The following is a 25362-nucleotide window of genomic DNA, read 5'->3' on the forward strand; positions in this document are numbered from 1 at the left end:
AAATAGCAAGTGACATAGTGAATATTCAGGAGACAATTGTCATTTCAACAGACCAGAGCTCTCACCCAGAAAAGGCCACTGTGAGCATGTAATTCTAAAATGCATGCAACGCTTTGCAGCTTTTATCTCAATACAAGACAATGGAGAATAATCCTGCGACAGAAACTTGTTGCTTCAACTTACTAATGAGTAGATGGTAGGATCTTTTCTCAGCGAAAATGTGAGACGTTCTAGAAAGCAAGACAGAAATATATGAACATATTGATTAATTAATTTCCTAAAATCCCGCTTTTGCTTGGCAACATTGAAAGGATGCTTATACCGTACCCACAGGAAGTGTGCAAATATACTACTGGGAATAAAATGCCTTCTAGGCCTACAAGAGTCATGAAACTTATCAAGCATATTGAGGCTAGTGGGCACTTCAGATAATAAAAAAACAACATCCAAATTTGATTATAAAATATATCTGTGCACGTTCTGATATGCAGGTACAGGGGGGATTAACTTTAAAGCAACAGGAATACACAATTATGTTTTCAGAGGTGTCACTTAGACTTTAAGATTAAAAAGCAAGCCAGGATGCATGATGAACGTTGTTGACTGGAAGATGGACAACTGCCCCAAACTCAGAAGTCAGAAGTCCTCATCTTGGGGAACAACGCCTCACCATGGAACAACTCATGGTGGCCTGTGGAACTCGGCCCACCCTAACAGACCACCCCCGTAACCTCGCCATCATCCTGGACAGCAAGCTATCTATGAGGACACAAGTCAATGCAGTGTCATCCGCCGGCTTCTACACCCTTCGCATGACACGCAAGATCTTCAGGTGGCTCCCAGTCAACACCAGATGGACCGTCACTCAGGCCTCATCACCAGCAGACTGGACTACGGGAACACACTCGAGGTCGGAATCACCACTCTCCTCCTGAAAAGACTATAAACAATACAAAACTCAGCAGCTAGACTCATCCTCGACCTCCCTAGAAGGACCCACATCACACCCCACCTCAGGAAACTACACTGGCTCCCGATACAGAAGAGATGCAAGTTCAAGATGTTGACCCACGCATGCAACGCCTTGTACAATGAGGGACCAACATAAATCAACAAATGCCTGACCTTCCACCAACCGACAAGACACCTTCGATCTGCTTCCCTCTCCCTCGCAGACACCCCATGGATCTGCCGAACCAGCAGCAGAGTACGCTTCTTCTAGCACCTGGCAGCCAAGGCATGGCATAACCTCCCCCTGCACCTCAGGGCCGCACCGTCGCTCCAACAATTCAGGAGCGAACTCAAGACCTGGATGTTCGAATGAACAACCCACCTCCCAGCAGCCAACATCTCAAGTGCCTCAAATTCCTCACAGGTGATTTGCCGCGCTCTAAAAATGTATGCTTGATTGAGGAGCGAGTGAGGAGTAAGTCAAGAGTGCATCATACCTACTACAAGAAAAGAAAATTCTCAATTGGGCTCTTGGGTGAACCATGAGTGACAGGGGTCACTGCGTGAGTGAAACAAACACGGTGACAGGTTTGACCCTCGTAGACCACTTAATGAAGAACTAATCATAGCTGCAACAGGGCCAGTAAGATGTACCTACATCAATGTGAGATGTCTGCAGACACAAGCAAACAGGTGGACGCCTGCTGCAAGCCAGAGTTTTCCTATCTCCCACCATTTATTTTGGGGCTCACTGTTAAAACAGAGAAAAACTTCAAGCAGTTACAAATTCCAAAGTCAAGTGAAAAACACTTTCTAGCCCTTATTGGACTGACTGAAGCTACTGCTCCGGATACTTGGTAACATGTTTATAAAAGGTCTTCATTCTTCAGTCTAGATTTTTGTAACTTTTTTTTTTTTTTTTTTGTAAATCTTTTTATTAAAACTGATTCGACAACATGGCATAGTATCGCAGAGTCACAGCAAAGGCGGCAGCAAAACAAAGGTTCTTCAGAATACAATCATTTTACACAGTTGGAATTACATGGTGAGGGAGACATCTGCGTCAAACAATCGGGGGGGGGGGTACATATGTTACCATGATATACGTTCCAAGGGGCCCATATCTTGGACCATTTGTGGGGGCAGCCCCGAGCAGTGTACACATATTTTTCCCGCTGCATGCACCAATCAAGGTCTTTTTTCCAGTCCGCAATTTTGGGTGTATGTGAAGCCCCCCAGAGCTGTGCGACATTTCTTTTGGCTATCATGCAGCCGAGTGTGACCCACTGTATGGCGTAATTGTTGAGGTCTGTGGGCTCCCAAATATTAAGGAGGCATCTGGGAGCTTCCGGCTGCATCTCGATTTCCAGAGTGTCACTCATAATTTCATGTACCTTGCCCCAGTATTCCTGAATTAGCCTACAGTGCCATAGTGTGTGCATAAAGATGCATGGTTGTGCGCATCCCCGTCTGCAAGATCCATCCGTCTGGTCCCCCATGCGCACCAGTTGGGGCCCCGTCACATATATTCTATGTAGGATTTTAAGTTGTACCAACTGGAGCCGCGCTGATATGGCGACTGTCTTAGGGGAGGAAACCGCCTCTTGCCACTCTTCGTCGTCTAATTCGATACCATCTTCTGTCCATTTCTCTCGCAACAAGGTCAGGGGGTCGCTCATATTATTAATAAGTTTCCTATACGTAAAGGATATAGCTCGTTCAGGCATGTGTCCATCTAGAAGTCTGTCCTCTAATGGGGAGCTGTCCGGTAGGGAGTCTTCACCAGTTAATACGGACTGGAGTGCATGTCGGACCTGAAGGTATCTAAACGACTCAGAATCCGCCAATGAGTACTGGCTCTGAAGAACGCTGAACGGCTTTACTCCCTCTGCACCCCACAGGTCCCCAATATTGGAGATGCCGATAAGGTCCCATTTGTTAAAGCCTTTGGAGTTTCCCAGATAGCCTAGCTGTTGTGAGTCCCAAAGTGGGGTGGCAAGCGTTAGTCTGTGGTAAATTTAAATTACCTAGACTTAATTTATGCGGTAAAATACAATACGAATAACTCAGTAAAAATAAGAGGCAGAATCCGTGGTATTCGAGGGTATAATAGGGAATTTATTCCTTACAAAGGAATGATGGTTCGAACCAGGCAATCGAGTTCCGTCACCACGAAGGTTCAGGAAGGGATCAGCAATACATTATTGACAGGTTATAGCATATATAGTAATGCATTACAGTAAAGACAGATGCAGGAGGCGTTACAGCTGATAAGAATACACATACGTAATAAAAAAAGGCGTTACAGTAGGCGTGCATAGAGGCGTATACTAAAAACGTCATTATGATGATGACACAAGTGGGTGGATCCATAAGAGAATCCTGCAAAGTCAGCAAAAAATATATAGCAGAGATGCGCACGCAGCCGCATGACGTGTGATTGACGTGTAACTAGAGGGTGAAGGGAATTTGACATTTAGCCCTACATGAGGAGACAGAAGTCTGGGGTGTCAGGACAACCTAGTCCTAAATCATATCTAATATCTTGTGTTTAAGGAACTATATTATCTGGAAGGAAAGGTCTTTTCGGACAGAGTCTATTCTATACTGACTGCTAGTGCGTGTACAAGCGTCTAAGTGTCTACATGAGATGCGAGGGGGCATGGGCCTACCCTGGTAACGAGAGTCATGAATTACTTGCACGGAGACAGTAAGGCCGGGCCCTTTGCTCTGCAGCTGGAGGGATGTTTACCTAAGCTACTAGACAAGAATGCATTTCTTGAGGAGCGGAACAGATAACTTGAAGGCTGAATACAGTTTTGGCAGGCAACAGGCCGGGCTAGGCACCGTTAGCCGCGCAGGGAGTAAGACAAAGTTCATGGATACAGATGCAGGTTCAGGCTGGAGCATTCAGAGGCAGAAGCAGGAAAAATCTCGATGGCAGAATTCAGGGCCTACCTTGCCAGAGCTGGAAAACGTGAAAAGTATACCATATAAAGACGGTGGCAAGGCATACTTAGGAACGGAATATCTGGCCCATTCATGGCAGATATGAAAGAGTACATATTAACGTTGGACACAATTGTATTTGCGTCTTCATAGCTTAAAGTGGAGGGAACATACATGTACTTGTAGCATGTACATGGAGCCGTTGGGGTCTAGATAGGGGACACAATTGACCATAAAAATTCATATTTCCTCATTCCCTCCTTGTCCCCTACGACCCTTCATGAAATATCGATCTTCAGGAATCCATCAATCTGTTCATGTAACATCATTTGCTCTTCTTTCTTCTTCCGGGATCTTGAATGAAAACTTGAACGTGGAATACACGATGTGGCACACAGGCCGCAAATCGCTGGTCCACATTGTAGACATAGGCTGCAACTGAATACTATGAGAAGGCCAATACCTAGGAAGGATAGGACTTTCCATCCCCGGGCTGACAACACGCTCCAGAGCCAACCGGACCATGTCCAGGTGCCTGCATTCTGATGTATCTGGTTTGCAATCTTGTGAAGACGAGTTATGGCTTTATATACGGATGGCGCGTTTTCTGGGATGAAAACACAGCAACTTGATCCGATGACCCTACAAGCTCCGCCCCTATCTGCTAGGATGACGTCAAGGACAAGACGATTTTGGAGAACAACAATCCGCATCGCAGACTGCTCCTCTGTTAAGTTGCCTAGGGCAGAGGTAGTTTCATTCACTACTGCTTCAAGGGTTCTGGTTAATCTACGTATCAGTTTACTGTTTGAGACAACACCTATGTAAGGAAAGAGACCTTTATTGAAGTCTGTATATTGTTCCTATGATGTTTCGGTGTAATCAACAATCGGGATATCTCTCTGGGGTCTATGGTGTACTAGATTGGTATTTCTATGATAATCAGGAGGGGCTAGGAAAACAGGTGGCAGAAGAAATGCAATGTAACAGGTACCATCCCAATCTAGGGGTAGGCGTATATATGCGGTGTGACCACAGATGAAGTAGGAATGACGGGAAGCTCTAAATGTAGACTTGCCTTTATCACTGAATTCGATCACAGTAGTACATTTACTATGACCCAGGTGTACTGAACCATTCTTTCTTACACATAATTCACCTTTGACTGGTAATACGGACATAGCAGGCAAGACTAGTGTAGCTTCAGATTCAACATTTAGAATCATGAGGTTAAGTGTAAAATTACCTAATCCATATACTTCATTTTCTAGGTCAGTTCCTGTTCTTTTGGGAAGTCCCTCCTTGTTAGGATAACAGGCTTTAAGCAAAACTAAGTTCAGGTTTCCCCATACCCAGTTTCTCTGGTAAACTACGGTGTGTGAATCTAAAGAGTTAATCAAACTAAACCATGTTCCACAGGAACCATTGTGTGTGAACGGATACGGAAAGAGAGGCAGAACTCCTTTGTATTTCTGATAGGGAGGGAGTCGGCCACATATCCAACAATTTGTAGCATTGCTGGTCTGATGGGAATGGTGTAACATACTAATGAATGTGTTGTTGCGCAGCACAAATCTATAGGACAACTCATGTGGAGGTAGTTCACTAAAAGAATGTTCGGCAGTAACATTGTAAGCACGCTTGAAAATAGGATAGTACATGTGTAACAGTATACTTGCAGCAATAATAAAAAGACTTAGAAAAAACATAATCAACAATGTCACTATACAGTGACTATGAAGTGATTTACAGTATGCATGTTTCTTGAGCTGTTTCTGTCTATTTCTCTCTCTCATTCGGTCTAGAGGATACATGTCAAAGACTTAATTCAACCGATTCACCTTGGAGAGGACTTAAACAATCGAATTGTCTGACTTGCTAGACCTTAGTTTCAGTTTGTACTCCTGTGATTCGGTCTTTTCAACCAGGGGGAGTTTTGAATCAGTCTCTGGAAGGGGGCAGGGCTGAGAGTTCAGATCGGATGGTAGTCCATGAAATTTCTTGATATGACTCGAGTGTAACCAACCCTTGCGACCCTCGACCTTCACTGCTGTCCTCGTCGTTAGAAGAACCAGTTTTGGTTGTTGCCAACGAGGCTCCAACGGGCTCCTCCTGTCGAAGTTTCTGACGAAAACTAAGTCCCCCGGAACCACTTCATGGGGCTTTACCTCGGTGTTGTCGGAAAAGGCTGCAGCTACCTGTGAACGGCAAGATTGTAGTGCAGACATCAAGGAAGCAAGGTAATCTGTCAGCATATTACAATCAACATCAGTTATTTTACGAGGTATAGGCGTCCCCCACATATTTGGTGGCCTACCGAAGACCACCTCGTACGGGGATAGCCCTGTGCGAGAATGTGCTACCATTCTCATGTAAAATAGTGCAACCAGTAAGGCTACTATCCAGTCGACACCTTTCTCTCTACAGATTTTAGAAAGTCGTATTTTCAGGGTCTGATTATGACGTTCCACGAGACCTGCTGCCTCGGGATGTCGGACACAGTGGAATTTCCATTGATAGCCTAACAAGAGTGAAATGTGTTTCATTAGCTCGGATGAGAACGGCTGGCCATTATCTGAGTACACGATACGGGGCAAACCATACCGTGGGAAGAATTCACGAACTAATTGTTTGGCAGTAGTCGGGGCAGTGTAATCTGAGACGGGATACGCCTCTGTCCAACGGGAAAGAGCGCATACAATTACGAGGACATATTTGAATCCTCGACATCGTTCCATCTGGATATAATCCATCTGGAGGACTTCAAAAGGGTGATCGGGAGGTTGAAATCCACCCTGCTCTACAGGTACGCCCTTACCTGGATTGAACTGACAACAAATCATACAAGTTCGGACTTTCTGTTTGGCTGCAGCTCGTAAGTGTTTGTTAAACCAAATGTGTTGAATACTGTCTATCATAGCTTTTTCTCCTAGATGTGCTGGACTATGTATTGTGTTAATGATAACTTGAACCATTGAGTCGGGGAGAAACCATATAGATTTTCCCTTCGTCATCCATCCCTGATCTGTTTGGATCCCTCCTAATTCAGTCCATTTCTTTATTTCCTCTGGTGTAGCATGTGTTTGTATGTCAATTACATCAAGGGCGGGATCCTTAACTGTCATGCAGTGTGTCGGCGTCGGAACTATTGTCTTTGTCAAGTCAGTTGCATGAGTCTGATTCTGTGCTGTTTGCTTAGCTGTTCGGTCTGCTAGGTCGTTACCCTGGGAAATAATATCGATGACTTTTGTATGGGCTTTGCACTTCATGATAGATATTGAAGTAGGTAGATGTATTGCATCTAACAGAGCTTGAATGAGGGGGCCGTGTTGAATGTTGGCACCGTGAGAAGTCAAATAACCCCTCTCTCGCCAAAGGACTCCGAAGTCGTGTACAACTCCGAAAGCATAACGTGAATCTGTGTATATGTTAACTTTTCTATTCTTGGCTTGAATACAGGCTTGTGTCAGAGCAATAAGCTCTGCTGCTTGAGCTGATAATGTGTCGATACAATTTGTTTCAATGACTTCGGTGTCTGTCGTGACTGCATAAGCGGCCACTAACTTTCCTGTACTTGTTCTCATACATGAACCATCTACATAAAGTGTCAGGTCTGGATCTGGTAATGGGACATCTGTCAAATCTTGTCTGGGTTTCGTCGTAATAGTAATGACTTCAATACAATCATGTGCCAGTGGGTCTGTTCCACTTAATGGCAAAAGTGTGGCAGGATTTAATGTACTACAACGTCTGATTTCTATGTGTGGCTGAAACAATGTGAGTTCGTAACCTGTCAGTCGTGCTATAGTCAAGTGTTGTGTCTGTGTCCGGTTCAAGAGAACCTCTACTGCATGTGGTACCTGTACTGTCAATTGATGTCCTAATACTATGGAATCACTTTGTCTAATCGCTAGAGCTGTTGCTGCAACTGATTTCAGACACGCAGGAAGAGCTTGAGCTAGGGGATTTAATGTGCTAGAAAAGTAAGCACATGGCTTGTGTGATCCTGCTTGTTCCTGCGTGAGTACTGACAAGGCAGTACCTTCACGTTCTGTAACAAAGAGTGTAAAAGGCTTACTGTAACATGGTGTCGCTAAAACAGGTGCTTGGCATAAAGCTTTCTTTAAGTCTTCAAAAGCTTGTGTATGTTCTGGAGTCCAAGGGAGGACAGTCGATGTCGCTGTCTCCTGGGTTGTCAACTGAATGAGAGGTTTTGCTAAAAATGCATATTGGGGAATCCACTGCCTGCAGTACGAAGTGAGGCCTATGAAGGCCCGTACCTCCTTTTGTGTCTTGGGTGGTGGCATGTTTACAATTAACTGGATACGGTCAGGTGTGAGCTGTCTCCCCCATTTGGACAGCAAGTGCCCTAGGTACACAACTTGCTGGGCACAAAATTGCAGCTTTGAAGGGGACACCTTGTGCCCCTTGTCGGCTAGGAAATGTAAAACCGTCAGTGATGCTTTTTCACATTCTGGTTCGCTTCGGGCGGTGATCAGCAGATCATCGACATACTGAAGCAGTGCAGTGTTAACGGGCATGTGGATACTGTCAAGTTGTCTTTTCAGTGCTTGGCTGTAGATGCTAGGACTTTCTGTAAATCCTTGAGGTGCGCGCGCGAATTTAAAACTTCGTCCATTTAAACTGAATCCGAACAAATATTGGCTTTCCGGATCGATTGGGACGCTGAAGAAGGCGTTCTTGAGATCAATTACAGTAAAGAACGTTGCCTCTGAATCAATAGCTGTCAGTAATGAAGAGATATCTGGGACCACGGGATATTGTGGTACAATGCATTTATTCAATTCGCGCAGATCAATAACTAATCGATATACTGGGGGTGCTTTTGGATCTGTTCGTTTAAGAATCGGAATAATCGGAGAATTACATACATTGGAGTCCGTTTCTACAACCACTCCTTGTGCAATGAGCTCGTCAATGATTTGCAGTAAAGCCACTACAGCATCTGGCGGTAGTTTGTATTGTCGCATTCGTGGTAATACCACTCCTGTTTTGAGTGTAACTCGATATGGTGTAATGTGCATACAACCTACATCAGTGGGGCCTTGTGCCCATAAATGTGCAGGTAGATTCTGTAACCGGTGATCCATGTCTCTAGACACGTAGTGACCTTTAAAGTCACGCAAAAATAGTCGTACTCCGTCCGGAGAACAACATATTATAGCTCCTAGAGCTTTCAATGTTTTTATACCTAACAAGTTTTCTGGGCATGATTTCGTAAGCAATAGATCTGTAGTCCGTGTCAATGGACCAACTGTAAATGCAAGTGGTTGCGATACTTCGTTAATAGTGGGCTTTCCTGAAAAACCAAGGGAAATATTTTGTGAGCCTGAGAGGGGTGCCCCTGGGACTTCATCGTGACTTATAGTTGTTCTGCTTGCCCCTGTATCAAGTAGAAACTTTCTGTCTTTCCCTAATACTTGACTCTGCACATAGGGACCCTCTTGATCTACAGGAACCTCAATAAGGGGTAAGCCAACTTCCCTCTCTAGGCTATTTCATGTGTAACGCTGATATTCTGGATAGTCATTTTGTGCATACTGGTACATCTGTTGTGTCGTGTTTTGTGTTGCAGCGATAGGCTGTGGCTGTTGTTGTGGAACCACTACGGTCTGTTGTGGAACCGGCATAGGCTGTGCATGTTGAGGTGCTTGTTGTGGGATCTGATCCTGTCTAGGCGGACGTGGTCTCTCCTTTGTTTTACCCGTAGAGATATTATGTTTCAGAACTGCACAATCGTTTATATAATGACCTGGCTGTTTACAATAGTTGCATGTCCCTTTAACGGGAACCGCTGAATTACTGGACTGTGTCGCACCCTTTTTATGACCGTCAGCTGGAATTGACTGAGCGACAAGCATTTTCATTTTCGTGTCTTTCATACGTCTTTGTTCGTGTTCTTGTTCTTCTCTAATTCTATTCTGGTGATACTGTAACATTTGTAACATTTGTGATGGAGTGTTAGCTTGCCAAGTGCTCTCAACTTTCAATACTCTGTTTTTAACCTGCGGCAGGGAATTCTCGACTAGTTTTGTTACAAAAAGATGTGGATATGACTCGCTATTTGCTTTCAGGCCGCTATTAATACCAAAACATTTTTCAAATCGGGAATAAAAATCACTAGTGTCTTCCTCGGGTTTCTGTTTACAAGCTGAGATTGCTCCCCAATCTTCCTTTTTCGTAGTTAATAAACGTGGCAATACTTGTATTAATAAACCTGGCAATGCTTTTGTTTTGTCCCCAAGCCCTACGCCTGCAGTTCTGCTATTTTCTTCAGTTTCTAATGCGGTCCAATCAATCTTTTGGTCTCCCACTTCCCATTCTTTTTCCTTGAGTTTCTCATAAATACCGGCAGGCAATAATACTTTCAATATTTTCATAATGTCAGGATAGGTATAATCACCCATGAGTAACATGTCCTTTAGTTCACGGTGAAAACCTGCTGGATCTTTGTCATGGCTGGGCACCAATTTTTTCATTTCCAATAGTTCTATTTTGGTTATGGGCGTGTACACAAACACGCGTCTAAACGTATTGTCATCATTTCTTACTGGGTGTACTTCGCGTAAGGGATTCTGTCTGTCTATGTAATACGTTTTGCTCTCTATGGAAGGAGCTGGATCATGTTCTGGACACAAAAAGGCACTATATCTATGTCTGTATTCTAGAATTACTTTAATTAGATCGGTACCTAAACCTCTCCATTTGTTCATGAGTAGTTCTATCAATATATCAGGTAGGGGACCAGGATCGGAGTGTTGGCCTTTATATAATATAAGGAGATGTTGTATCATGTCTATACTAGCTAAACGCTGTTCGTCTGGGGCGAGATTCAGAAACGTGTGTGCTAGCGCATCATCACTGTATTTTTCAGAGCTGTCAGCCCATTGTACTGCTGACCTGGCTAATTCTTGTTCATCCATAGAATCGAGCACATGGTACCCCCTTCGTTCTCGGAGTAATTTATCAGTAGCCTGGAATAAGTGTTCAGGGGTCCTTGGATTTGTAATAACTGTTTGAAAAATTCTGTTACATTCTGGACGTATCGGACGTATTGTTTTATTAAAAGATCGTCCTTTTCCTACATAAGCTATCATTTGTTTAGCTGGTAATTCAAATTGTCCTGTGTTCATTTCTGACTGTTCCTCCTCCTCTTCCTCTGATTCAGTTTTATCTGCTTCTACTCTGCTTTCATGTATTCGTTCTACTTCTTTTCTGATCCTTCGGCACATGGCTTCTATACACTTCTGTTTATCATGTCTCCCGTCTGTTATATTCTGACCCCATTTGGTAAGTGCTTGCATTTCCTCCGAATCTACCTCAGGCCTATCTCTATTTCTGATCAAACAGTTTATGAAAAAGCGTAACAATAATTTTTGTATATCTACTTTCTGGTATTCCATGGCTTCGGCAATACTTTCAGGACCTTGCCCTGATTGGATAAAGCGATATATTTTGTCTAGATGTTCAACCATTCCTGGTAACGTCATTAAATATTTTGCAACTCGTCGCAAACGTACTGAAGACAGCAACATTCTGTCGTGTTTTCCTGGCACTGGATCATATCTACAATCGGAAAGAGGCTCGTTTAATATATTGTCTGATATTCTTTGGGGTGTACGTTGATATGCTAAATCCCTATAAGTCAATCTAGTTGTTGGCGGTGGCGTGGAAAAACCTCCTGTCGCACCCCCTGAGGTGCCAAGTCCAAAAGGATTTGTTGGGTGTAGGGTAGAGAGTGTGGGTGCAGGAAGGACTGTAGAAACAGATGGAATGGTTAGAACTTGAGTAGGAGTTTGTTGCTGCGGAGGTGGGTGCAGCTGATTTTGGGGTTGAGCGTCGTTAACGGGGGGTGTGCGTGGCTGCGCACCATTAGCATATTCGGGGGCTGCATCGTCTAAATAGGAAGAAAGAAAAATGTCTCTTGCGGTCTTGGGATGTACTTTAATCGGGAGTAACGGAGGTGGCAGATCTTTTGGTACCTCCAAGGTGGCCTTAGGCAAACCCTCGGCCAGAAGAGGATACATACCATTCATAAGAGTGTTTCGTTGTCTGTCTACTTGTTCTGTTTTTACTCGGGTACCTTCATCAATTAAAATGTTTTCTCGGGCTCTTTCTGAATCTTCCCTACTTTTCTCTTCCTTTCTGAGCGCTTTCTCTGTGCGCCTATGCGATTCTTTACGCCATAGTTCAATGGCATCTTTCTGTGACTGTCTGGCTTTCTTTTTCCATAACGCTTCTTCTATTCTCATGATGCAATCTGCATCCCATGTTCCAGCAGCGGGCCATCTCTGACTCTCTGCCAAATCCTTGGTGTAGTCCACCCATAGATCAAGATATAATACGGCATCTAGGCCATGTTTATGGTACATAAAGTACCCTGGAGTGTCCCTAGGTGGGATGGGAACAGCTTCCTCGAGTATCCCTTTTCTAGTTTTTATCTGTCTTAATTTTGAAAATAACGGCATCTTGAACCTTGTTACTTAATTCTTACTCGATTTTTGAACACAATAATTACAATAAACACAATAATGAAGATCAAACAATCACTCATACCACGACATTTAAAACATATCAAAACGTTTTAGAACGAACAATAATAATTAGAATAAAACTAGTTAACTGCATAATGCTAAATATACTGTATGTACTGCTAAACAGCACAGATACACTGCTAAAACAGTGCAGACCAGGTCTGTGTACCCAGACCCGTCTTGACCGGCACAAACTAATGTGCACGTCTAGATGCGTCCACAGCAACGGTACTCACCGGGAAGCACGGAACGGAAGGCCTCGGAAGTCTGGACTGGACTAGACCAAACTGGACTGGACTCGACTCGTGACTTAGATACTTCGGAACTTCGGAATCTGGTGGGCCTCTGTATACCTCGGATCTTGCTCTCTCAGCTAGGCTCTGGTCGGGATTCTCCGCACTCCTCACCGCCTCGTCTGGGTGTTGATCGCAGCCTCAGTCGCCCCCGTTGGCCTGAGGGAGATACAGGAAATCCTGCGGGTACGCGTAATTGTCCGTCCGGCTGTGGCAGGAGACCGGGTCTGCAACGCACCTCCGGCGCGTGGGGTGTGAGAGGTGTCCCTATTCGGGCGCCAATTATGTGGTAAATTTAAATTACCTAGACTTAATTTATGCGGTAAAATACAATACGAATAACTCAGTAAAAATAAGAGGCAGAATCCGTGGTATTCGAGGGTATAATAGGGAATTTATTCCTTACAAAGGAATGATGGTTCGAACCAGGCAATCGAGTTCCGTCACCACGAAGGTTCAGGAAGGGATCAGCAATACATTATTGACAGGTTATAGCATATATAGTAATGCATTACAGTAAAGACAGATGCAGGAGGCGTTACAGCTGATAAGAATACACATACGTAATAAAAAAAGGCGTTACAGTAGGCGTGCATAGAGGCGTATACTAAAAACGTCATTATGATGATGACACAAGTGGGTGGATCCATAAGAGAATCCTGCAAAGTCAGCAAAAAATATATAGCAGAGATGCGCGCGCAGCCGCATGACGTGTGATTGACGTGTAACTAGAGGGTGAAGGGAATTTGACATTTAGCCCTACATGAGGAGACAGAAGTCTGGGGTGTCAGGACAACCTAGTCCTAAATCATATCTAATATCTTGTGTTTAAGGAACTATATTATCTGGAAGGAAAGGTCTTTTCGGACAGAGTCTATTCTATACTGACTGCTAGTGCGTGTACAAGCGTCTAAGTGTCTACATGAGATGCGAGGGGGCATGGGCCTACCCTGGTAACGAGAGTCATGAATTACTTGCACGGAGACAGTAAGGCCGGGCCCTTTGCTCTGCAGCTGGAGGGATGTTTACCTAAGCTACTAGACAAGAATGCATTTCTTGAGGAGCGGAACAGATAACTTGAAGGCTGAATACAGTTTTGGCAGGCAACAGGCCGGGCTAGGCACCGTTAGCCGCGCAGGGAGTAAGACAAAGTTCATGGATACAGCTGCAGGTTCAGGCTGGAGCATTCAGAGGCAGAAGCAGGAAAAAGCTCGATGGCAGAATTCAGGGCCTACCTTGCCAGAGCTGGAAAACGTGAAAAGTATACCATATAAAGACGGTGGCAAGGCATACTTAGGAACGGAATATCTGGCCCATTCATGGCAGATATGAAAGAGTACATATTAACGTTGGACACAATTGTATTTGCGTCTTCATAGCTTAAAGTGGAGGGAACATACATGTACTTGTAGCATGTACATGGAGCCGTTGGGGTCTAGATAGGGGACACAATTGACCATAAAAATTCATATTTCCTCAAGTCTATTACTCCAGCCTAGTGATTGTGTCACAGCGTGCCAAATCTTGACTGTGTGTTTGGTAGGCCCCGTGAGAGGGTATTTGTTAGGCTTGGAGTACAAGGCTCGAGTGTAGGTTCCGTTAGGGAGGAGCCATCGGTCCATACGGAACCCTGAAGCGTCAGGGGGGCTGTAGGTGCCATGGTTTATCGCTGTGAGGTGAGCAGCCCAGTAATACTTTCTGATGTCTGGCAGTCCGATGCCACCGTCGTACCAACTAAGCGTGAGCTTTAGCAAGGCGATGCGTGGCTGCCCACACCATAGGAGGTCCCTCTGGAGTCCCTCTATCTCCCTAAAGTACGAGTTGGGGACAGGATCAGCGGCATTTTGTAAAGCATAAAGGAAACGGGGTAGGGACATCATTTTAAATAAGGCAGCCTTGCCTTGTAACTTTGTTTTTATGACCGAGTGGCCCGGTTCACAGAACTAACTTAAGACAAAATCCTAAACTTACTACTTTTGGCATTCATAGAAGTTAGGATTTTGTCTTAAGTTTGTCTTAAGACAAACTTAAGACTGACTTAAGACAGACTTAAGACAAACTTGAGACAGATTTAAGACAGACTTAAGACAGACTTAAGTTAAGATTTTGTCTTTAGTTTGTCTTAAGTCTGTCTTAAGTCTGTCTTAAGTCTGTCTTAAGTTTGTCTTAAGACAAACTTAAGACAAAATCCTAACTTCTGTGAATACCAAAAGTAGTAAGTTTAGGATTTTGTCTTACGTTAGTTCTGTGAATCGGCCCCTACATCTCTGTAGTAGATATTTTCACTGGTTACTGTTTTTAAGCTAACTCAAAATGTGGTGGTCCAATGAGGGGCCTCTGGGACAGGGCGCCAGATTACCACTGTAAGCATTAAGACTAGGGGGGTTCATGATACGATTCAGGTTCATGATACGATTCTATCCGTCCCTGAGATGCCCTATGTTAGAATCCGGGTTCTCTGGTTGGCACAGGTAGGTACTTGTGACAAGCAGGGAACCTTTCCTCTAGTCAGGGTAAGGGGTTACACTCCTAAAATAACCCCTGCTCACCCTCTAGGTAGCTTGGCGCGAGCAGACAAGGCTTATCTCAGAGCGTTATAGGTTAAGCATTTGTGAACACATACAGTAACCAATTGACAACACTACAAATGGACACCACACAGGTTTTTATATTAAAAATAAGGATTCTTTATATAGAGTTACCACAAGACCATTAAACGACAAAAGTACACAATACTGTTACTTTAGATGGTAGAAGTTTGCTTAGTTCTCTTAAGTTCTTAAATGCGACACTTTAAGTCAATGTACCTTAGATGCGACACGCAGGGCAACGAAAGTGTTGCAACGATGCTGATGTGATGAAGTTTCTGGTGCAAAGAAAAAAAGACGTGAAGATCTTCCAGATGCGTTACGCTTCTCCGATGTTGCGAGAAGACTCGACTCGATGCATCAGCTACAGCGGCGTCACCCCTTTACGCGTTGCGACTACAGCGGCCTTGGCGGTGGCACTCTTCTCCGACGTTTGCGAGACGCTTCCGCTCAATGCGATGCTGCAGCGGCATCACCCCTTTACGCGATGTGACGACAGCAGCTCCGACGGCGGCACGCTTCTCCATGGATGCGAGGCGCTTTTCTTGCAGCGGTGCAATGCGACCACTACGATGGCTGCGATGGCGACACACTTCTTCCTCGATGCGAGATTCTTCTCTTGATGCGGTGCAATGCGTCAGCTACGATGGCTGCGATGGCGACACGCTTCTTCGGCGTTGCGAGACACTTCCGGACGGCGGCACGCTTCTCCTCCTCGAGTCACGCTTCCAGCTCCTTGCGACACGCAGTCCCTCAGAAGGCCCAACAACAGCAGCAGGCACTTCCAAAAGACTCTGGGGAGCTGGGGGTGAAGTCCACTGGTCCTGGGACTTCGTTCAGGGGGCAAGCTCAGCACAAGCACTTGGAGATCTTTTAAGCACAAGTTGAATTAAAGTCTTTGTAGTCTTTTCTCCTCTCCTTTCAGCAGCAAGGCAACCACTGCAGGCCAATCCCCCAGGTCAGGGACAGTACTCCTCCTTACAGCTTTCCCAGTTCCTTCTCCTCTGACAGAGGTTCTTCTTGTCAAGCAGGATCTAATTTCTTGGGAGCAGGGTCCCAATACTTATACCCCTAATTCCTTTGTTCCTCTGGGGTAGAAGGGCCTTTGCCCAGTCCAAACCAGTTCTTGAGCACTTTGTTGACATGACTCTGCCTTTCTATTCAGGGTGCAGGGCAGAGACATCAGCCGCTCCACAGGAGGTGGAGCCAGCATTGTGGTGGCAGAGCACAGCCCTATTCAGAGTCCAGGTGTACTCCTCCCACCCATCTGGCTGTCAATCTCTCTATTCACCATCAGGCTACCTAGCCCTGCCCCTATGGGTTTCCCCAGCCCTGTCACTCACACAACCAGACAGGCAGATACACATCATAGCAGAGGCGGGCTGAAATGGTTAGGCAAGCAAATACCAACTTTCTAAAAGTGGTATGTGCAAACACAGAATATTAAAATAAACTTTACTAAAGGATGTATTTTATTATTCTGAGTTCAGGCATACTAAACTCGATTTTCTACTATGTTCCCTGGGTCTGTTAGGATCATAGGATGTAACAATCCTAACAGCCCATTCTGGCCTATGGAGAACAGGTAGCCTTACAATAGTGAAAAACGAAAATGGCTGTAATTCACTATTAGGACATGCCACACACATCAGGGCTTGTCCTACCTTAGGCTTACAATGCACCCTGCCCTGGGGCCTACCATAGGGGTGACTAATATGAAGTTAAAGGAAGGTTTAGGGACTGGGAAGTGGATGCACTTGCCCAGTCAGCATGACAGTACCAGACTGCACGCAGGATCTGCAATGGCAGACCTTAGATACATTTTACCAGGCCGCTTCTGTGGGTGGCACAACCAGTGCTGCAAGCCCACCAGCAGCATTTGTATTTACACGCCATGGGCACTCCTGGTGCACGTTACTGGGGTCTGACAGTAAACCAAATAAGCCAATCATGGAATCCAACCAACATATACATTTTACATAGGGAGAGCATATGCACTTTAGCACTGAACAGCAGTGGTAAAGTGCCCAGAGTCATAGAATAGCCAACAACAGGTCAGAAAAAGTACAGGTGGAAGGCAAAAAGTTTAGGGACCATCCGGCCAAAAGGGCCAGGTCCAACACCCTCGGTGCCTAGGTGCAAATTCCCTGTTACCCCAAGACACGGTGGTTATTTTTAATGCTGAAAGTTGTTTCCTTCGGACTGGGCATCGCAGTACTGCAGAGCCTTTGTACACAGAAGTAAGAGTGGCACATTTCAGCCAGTTGCACAGATGAAATCCGGAGCAGAGAGGGGGGGTTCAGCTTAGCACGGGCGGGTCAGTGTCTGTCTCTGCGCAGTGGCCTCTTCTGTTGGAAGTCTCCGCAGTTTAGCTGACATGTCTCTGAATGTGATGTGCCAGGTTTGGTTGGGGCAGAGTCAGTGGGCTCCGAGACGCCACTGGCTCTGTCGCAGCCCTGCAGACAGTTCACGGCTGCTTCCAATGGTCGCCTTTGAATGCAGCAAGTGCGGGCAGCCTGTGTCTGACAGGTCATCAAGCATCTATTTTACACATCTTTGCACCTCTCGTAAAGGGGAACACGCCCCATTCACAAGAGGCCCAACGGAGATTGGTTGCTTGAATACGGGGCTTGTGGCTGTGTGTGGGCGGCGCATGGTTGCAACTCCGGCTTTGCAAAGTTGCAAATATATACATCCTTTACAGCCAGGTTTGATGCAAACAAAACCCAGAAACACCCACCTCAGTATCTGAGGTAACCTGGAATCAACCAATAAACCATCCGAGCGGCGGTTCTTTTATGTTGTTTGGGAATCAATCAGGAAAGGACGGTAGCAGATGGTCTGTTGAGTATCTGATAGGGGCGGGGGGGGGGGGGGGGAGGCACGAAGTACTTGGATTCTAATTTTGAACAAATGTGTGAGCCTCAGAAAACCACTTCTCCCTGTTTCTCTGTCCCTTCTTCTGACTAAAATGTGAACGTTTGATAAATAGGTTCTAATATCTCTAGCACTGTATAAAATATAGGATATTTTTAAGGCAGCATTTTGATATAATTTAGTCATATGGACTTTTGTATTGCCTCTAACTGCTGATTTTATTTTTAGGGAGAGCCTGGGGAAGTCGTGTCCACCGGCGAAGGGGGGCTTCCTGGCAAGAAGGGGGAGGCTGGCGACCCGGTGAGTCCCAGCGCTGTGCTGAAAAGATCCTTCCATGTTAAGACGTGTGATCCTAGTCACTTTCCATGGCAGAGGCAGGGGCCCTGGTGCGCTGTGCATTGTCTGTTCTGTGTGCTGTCGTCACTTCCTGTCTGGTAAAATCTCTAGGATTTACAATGTCACACATTCTCCTATTATGGATATTCAGTGATCATTTTTACACAATTATTTCGATCTGTCACAATTTCCCCGTTTAATAATTTTCACACACCATTTCCAAATTATTATAAAAATATTTAAACCGTGTGTATGGCCATGTGTCAAGCCTTCATCTCCGTAAACATTCCAGCACTGGAGTGAGGCTCGCGAGTAACACAGACGAGAAGAACTCGAAGGGAAGCTGAAAGGTTACAAAGAACAATAAATGTGTTGAAGAATGAATTTAATCCATTTATCAACAGGTGACCTTTTGTGGTTTACAAATATTGCAGGTCGAAATGAATTTGTATACAGCAGAACCCAGGAGCTACAGTTCTGGGCTGTTTTCTGGTGTCATTTCCCTGGGTGTTACCCGAGGAGATGCGCCCTCTGAAGCCAGATTGTGGCAACACCACAAACATCTCAGAATACCCATCCAGTCCCACTTCTGCCCATAACGTTGATTTCATGAATGTTGGAATTAGGGTGCGCAAAGTCCTAGAGGCAGCTGGGACTATCGACTTTGGGCAACATTTGGGTGTCGTCGACGCGGGACCTACATTTTATCGGTTGATAAACACGTTCTCGATGTGCAACCTCGCATGAGTTTTGATATGAATGCTGCCTTTTCCTTGCCATTAACTTTTTGTTTGTGAGTACAATATTTTTTTGTATTCTATAGCAGTAAAGCTGATTGTCAAAAAGCATTTTCCCATGTAAACAATCCGGTTTACTGTTTCTATATGAAATGTGTGGTTTACATGTGTGATCCTCTGCATGTAATGAAATGTGTGGTTTACATGTGTGATCCTCTGCATGTTGCTCATTTACTAAGCGTCTCCTTCTTATCCACAGGGAACTCCTGGCCAGACTGGGAATCCGGGGCAGAGGGGCTTCCCTGGACCGACGGGGCCCCAAGGGCCAGAGGGCCGAGTGGGCCCCACAGGACCCCCTGGACTGTCCATTAAGGTATTATTCTGTAATAATCAAATGTATGACGTCCACGTCAGAGGAGGCCTGCTGTCATCATGGAGTGTGAAGTTCCGTCCATAGGTCTCAATCTCTGATTGGTCAAAATGCTCTTTCCATCATTCTCTGTCTATGCAAAAAAAAACAAGCATTTGCAATGCAATAGGTCTCGCATCACTAAAAGTTTGAGTTATTGGTGTTGCATAATTATTTGCAAAGCCAATAGCTCAAACTTTCAGTAATGCGAGACTCATTGCATTGCAAATGCTTTACCTTTGGTATAATCGCGGCACCTGTGCTTTACTTATAACATCAAAAGTAAAGCGCGGGTGCCGCATTTATACCAAAAGTAAAGAAAAACAAGTGGCGCGCGTCACACCTGTGTCTGGGCACGATCATAGCTCCTCCCACGGCCTATTGGTGTCTATTACGCGCTTGGTGCGCGTAATAGACACCAATAGACCATGGAAGGAGCTATGCGCGTGCCTCGGGCCAATTGCTGCAGTCTTTTAGAATAAGACACATGCAAAGGCCAATGGGGGAGCTGAAAAGAAAATGCACATGCACAAGCGTGTGGGATTCCAGGATCCATTTCTGAACCCTGGACAAAAGGACTCTTGCCTGCGTGAGCGCTGTTGCGCTGTGCAACGCAGGTCGCGAGAAATAAAAATCATGCAAATGTGGTCTATCTTAGGAAAATCGTAATGTAGGCGTGTCCAGTGTACATTTCATTCACCACTGAAGCAGGCATGCGTTTGAATTGTGTGTGTGCACTTTAGAAAGCGTATGCGTAACATTATTAAAATGCAGTTCCAACAACGAGAGGAAAGCTGGATACACTGGGGAATGGTATTCAATTTAGTGACCTTGGAAGGTCGAAACCCCGAATCCATCCTGCTAGGATTCAGCTCATAACAACATTTTCAGCTGTTCTCATTCAGCTCACTGAGCCATCCGCTGTCCTTAGGTGATGCGGAAGGTGGGACGGAACACATTAAACTCCCCAATAAATTTGTGACTTATGTTGAAAGGAGAGATTTGTTACAAAAATAGTCAAATTGCATAGTTGAGGACACTCAATAGTAGCCTTAGATAAAAGGCTGGCAGCGGCTCGTACTCTTTACAGAACTAAAACGAGGTTGAACAAAACCTACCTAATCAGTGTAGGTCAAGAATGCCAAGTACTTGGACTTGCACATGTCTCATAAATACTCTATACTAACCCCATAACTCCTGTATACAAAACCCTTAACTCTGCACCCCAGACATCACATTTACAATTCAAGCCTTTGACCCTGGTCTCAACCATATACTCTAAATCCTTTAACCTTTAATCCCATAACCTTAACCCTAAGCCTTTCACCTTATACCAAAGATCCTGAAACCCTTCATCATATACCACAAATGTTTAACCCGATACACTATACCTTTAACCTCTAACTCCACAGCCTTAACTCCTAAACACTTTACCTTTAACGCCAGCACCAATATCCCAAATCTGTAACTCTTTGTCCTATCTTAATCATAATCTTAATCATAATCCTATACATCGAATCCTTAACCCATAACCATATCACCCTATACTTTGGAATCCTCAGCTATGCCCTTAAGGCTCTTACCCTCTAGTTTTACACCGGAAATCCCAGCCCTTAACCCCTTAATCCCTTTCCCCAAACCATATTTTCCAAACCATTAATCCTACTCCAAAGTGCTTTACCCTTGTACCCTTCACTGATAACCTCATACCTTTAACCCCTGTGTCCTTTACCTTATAAAATAGACTTTAACCATTTCCCCCAAACCCATACCCTTATTCTCGATACCACAATCCCGTAACACTGTAAACTCATAACCCTTTAATCTTAACATCTAACCCATAACCCTTATACCTCAAACTCTTACACTATATTTTTAACCTCTTATTCCATACCCCTTAACCCCTTCCACACTGTCCTTACTTCTGTATATTTTACGGACGTACAGTTTAAGAAGTGTTGCTTTTTTGATGGATGTGTTTTTAGAACTGATATTTGGGAAGTGCTAATTTTAGAAGTGTTGCTTTAAAAGGTTTGAAGTGAAACTGGCAGCGAAGTGCGTGCAAAGGACCTCACGCTGAGGTGCAGTAAGAAACGTGCAGTGAGGAGCATGTGCAGACGTTTGCCTGGAAGTGCTTTCAATAAAGTGCCTGTGAAAAAGCTCACAGTGAGATCCGGTAAGGACCTTCCACTGGGGTCTGGTAAGGATCTCACACTGAGGTCCAGTAAGGAGCTCACACTGATGTCTGGTAAGGAGCTTGCAGTGAGGTCCAGTAAGAAGCTTGCATTGAAGTCTGATAAGGATCTCACACTGAGATCCCAGTAGGGAGCTCACACTGAGGTCCGGTAAGGAGCTTTCAGTTATGTCCAGTGAAGTGCTTGCACTGAGGGCCGGTGAGGTGCATGTGAAGAAGGTTGCCTGGAAGTGCTTTCAATAAAGGGCCTGTGAAAAAGCTCACAGTGAGATCCGGTAAGGACCTTCCACTGGGGTCTGGTAAGGATCTCACACTGAGGTTCAGTAAGGCGCTCACACTGATGTCTGGTAAGGAGCTTGCAGTGAGGTCCAGTAAGAAACTTGCATTGTTTTTTTTTTTAAATATTTTTTATTTTTTTACAAGACATACAGGATTACTACAGAGTTGACAGTACAGAGAATACCACGGAAAAAGCAGAAGATACAGAGAATGCAATTACAATGATAATAATATTGTTCAAGCCAGCTCCCCCTGAATCCATTGCTGAAGAGGGTCCCAAATTTTTCTACCAAGACACCTTTTCCTTCTGCCTTTTTCTCTATAAATGGCCTTTTCTTTATTAAACGAGGCTAAGAGACGGGCTCTCCATGCTTCGAATGAGGGAGGAAGGGGACTAATCCATTCTTGGGTTATGCAAGCCCTAATTAGAGCCATAGAGATAAATAAAAAAGCTTGTTTTCCTTCTGGTAGCGTATCTGAATTCACACCAATCAAAACAAGTTCCCCCGTTAGAGGAGGTGAAGACCCAAGTACTGTATTCAAAAATGTCTGTATTGCCTCAAAAAAAGGTGCTAGCCGCGGGCAGGCAAAAAACATATGTATTGAGTCTGCAGCCTGACTGCCACACCTATTACATACTATTCTCGACGTCCCACCCCATTTAAACATTTTTAAAGGCGTATAGTATAGATCAAATACTGCCATATAGTGCTGAGTACGTGATCTACCAGTAACCAAAACCAGGTTAGCCAAGGTAATTGATTCTTCTAAGCAAATAGCCTTAGATCCTAACCTCTCTGCCCATCTTGCTGCATGGACAGCTAAATCATCAAGACAGGTATCCCAAAAAAGTCTGTAGTAAAAACCAATTCGTTTTTTTTAATGAAAAGATTATCAACTTGCATTGAAGTCTGATAAGGATCTCACACTGAGATCCCAGTAGGGAGCTCACACTGAGGTCCGGTAAGGAGCTTTCAGTTATGTCCAGTGAAGTGCTTGCACTGAGGGCCGGTGAGGTGCATGTGAAGAAGGTTGCCTGGAAGTGCTTTCAATAAAGTGCCTGTGAAAAAGCTCACAGTGAGATCCGGTAAGGACCTTCCACTGGAGTCTGGTAAGGATCTCACACTGAGGTCCAGTAAGGAACTCACACTGAGATCTGGTAAGGAGATTGCAGTGAGGTCCAGTAAGAAGCTTGCATTGAAGTTTGGTAAGGATCTCACTCTGAGGTCCAGTGGAGAGCTCACACTGAGGTCCAGTAAGGAACTCACACTGAGATCTGGTAAGGAGATTGCAGTGAGGTCCAGTAAGAAGCTTGCATTGAAGTCTGGTAAGGATCTCACACTGAGGTCCGGTAAGGAGCTCACACTGAGATCTGGTAAGGAGCTTGCAGTGGGGTCCGGTAAGAAGCTTGCATTGAAGTCTGATAAGGATCTCACACTGAGATCCCAGTAGGGAACTCACACTGAGGTCCGGTAAGGAGCTTTCAGTTATGTCCAGTGAAGTGCTTGCACTGAGGGCCGGTGAGGTGCATGTGAAGAAGGTTGCCTGGAAGTGCTTTCAATAAAGTGCCTGTGAAAAAGCTCACGGTGAGATCCGGTAAGGACCTTCCACTGGGGTCTGGTAAGGATCTCACACTGAGGTCCAGTAAGAAGCTCACATTGATGTCTGGTAAGGAGCTTGCAGTGAGGTCCAGTAAGAAGCTTGCATTGAAGTTTGGTAAGGATCTCACTCTGAGGTCCAGTGGAGAGCTCACACTGAGGTCCGGTAAGAAGCTTACACTGAAGTCTGGTAAGGATCTCACACTGAGGTCCGGTAAGGAGCTCACACTGAGATCTGGTAAGGAGCTTGCAGTGGGGTCCGGTAAGAAGCTTGCATTGAAGTCTGGTAAGGATCTCACACTGAGATCCAGTAGGGAGCTCACAGTGAGGGCCGGTAAGGAGCTCACAGTGAGGTGCATACGAAGAAGGTTGCCTGGAAGTGCTTTCAATAAAGTGCCTGTGAAAAAGCTCACAGTTAGATCCGGTAAGGACCTTGCACTGGGATCTGGTAAGGGGCTTGCACTGAGGTCCAGTAAGGGTCTCGCACTAAGTTCCGGTAAGGAGCTCACACTGAGGTCCGGTAAGGAGCGTGAAGTGAGGTCCGGTAAGGAGCTTGCACGGAAGTGTGGTAAGGATCTCACACTGAGATCCCAGTAGGGAGCTCACACTGAGGTCCGGTAAGGAGCTTGCAGTGATGTCCAGTGAAGTGCTTGCACTGAGGTCCGGTAAGGAGCTCGCAGTGAGGTGCATGTGAAGAAGGTTGTCTGGAAGTGCTTTCAATAAAGTGCCTGTGTAAGAGCTTACAGTAAAGTGCAAGAGAAGGCAGACCACATCTCACCTGCTCTATTTTTCTCTTTCTAGGGGGAGAAAGGAGAACGAGGTGAGAGAGTAAGTGTATCTCCTCCTTCTATTTAAGTTCCATTTTTCTCATTTTGTTTTCCCTGATCCAACAGGTCCACGAGACAGGCAGAAATACCCAGATTATATCCAAGCACAGATGTTGTAGTTTTATTATTTGTTAAAAGGTACATTCAAAAGTAGAATGCTGACATGGTTTAACAATACTATACACGAATATATGTATATCCATTTAAGAAACACAAAGGCACTGTATCAGCATCTCATTTGTTCAGGTTTGGTCACACAACATCACATATTCCACACTATTTCCCAAGGGGACAGACCGTATTTTTCTGGATAATACCACCCACATGATTATGCGTGCAGTGTCATTCATCCAATAAAATGTGAAACTAGCATTGGCAAAGGCAGTCGATCTGGCTTTTTTTGTGGTAATGTATGCAAATAGAGGCACAAATGTAATTTTTATGTGTTGCAACATTCAATCCGGGCCTGTTTGCATTAAACAATTGTATGTAGTTCACAATAGAGAAGGGAGTGTGGGTGCAAGGAGATTTAGAGACATGAGAGGGTTAGCTCCCCAACCTAGGTATATATCACAAACAAGAAACCCTCGGGTCTAGGAAAGAAAAACTGTCATAGGGGTGACCTGCCGTATTGGGAAGGACAAAATCCCTCACCCACCAAAGGTGGCATGCTTCATCATTGGGATTCTCCTCGTGCTGTGATGCGTAGTCACGACACAGGCTACAACCCCCTTACTGAGAGGGAGGAGCTCAGGGATGTTTTGTATGG

General features: G+C 44.9%; 1 protein-coding gene across 1 annotated transcript in view; it reads left to right on the plus strand.

The window, feature by feature from the left end:
• LOC146797369 (uncharacterized) overlaps positions 1-25362 on the plus strand; it is a 401286-nt gene that overhangs the window by 66957 nt on the left and 308967 nt on the right. The window contains exons 19-21 of the mRNA XM_085624372.1: positions 18442-18513; positions 19546-19659; positions 24568-24594. Coding sequence (XP_085480498.1) covers positions 18442-18513; positions 19546-19659; positions 24568-24594 — 213 coding nt within the window. The remainder of the gene's footprint in view (positions 1-18441; positions 18514-19545; positions 19660-24567; positions 24595-25362) is intronic.

This window comes from Triturus cristatus, chromosome 9 (genome assembly GCF_964204655.1).
Source record: "Triturus cristatus chromosome 9, aTriCri1.1, whole genome shotgun sequence".
In the NCBI taxonomy this organism is placed as follows: domain Eukaryota; kingdom Metazoa; phylum Chordata; class Amphibia; order Caudata; family Salamandridae; genus Triturus; species Triturus cristatus.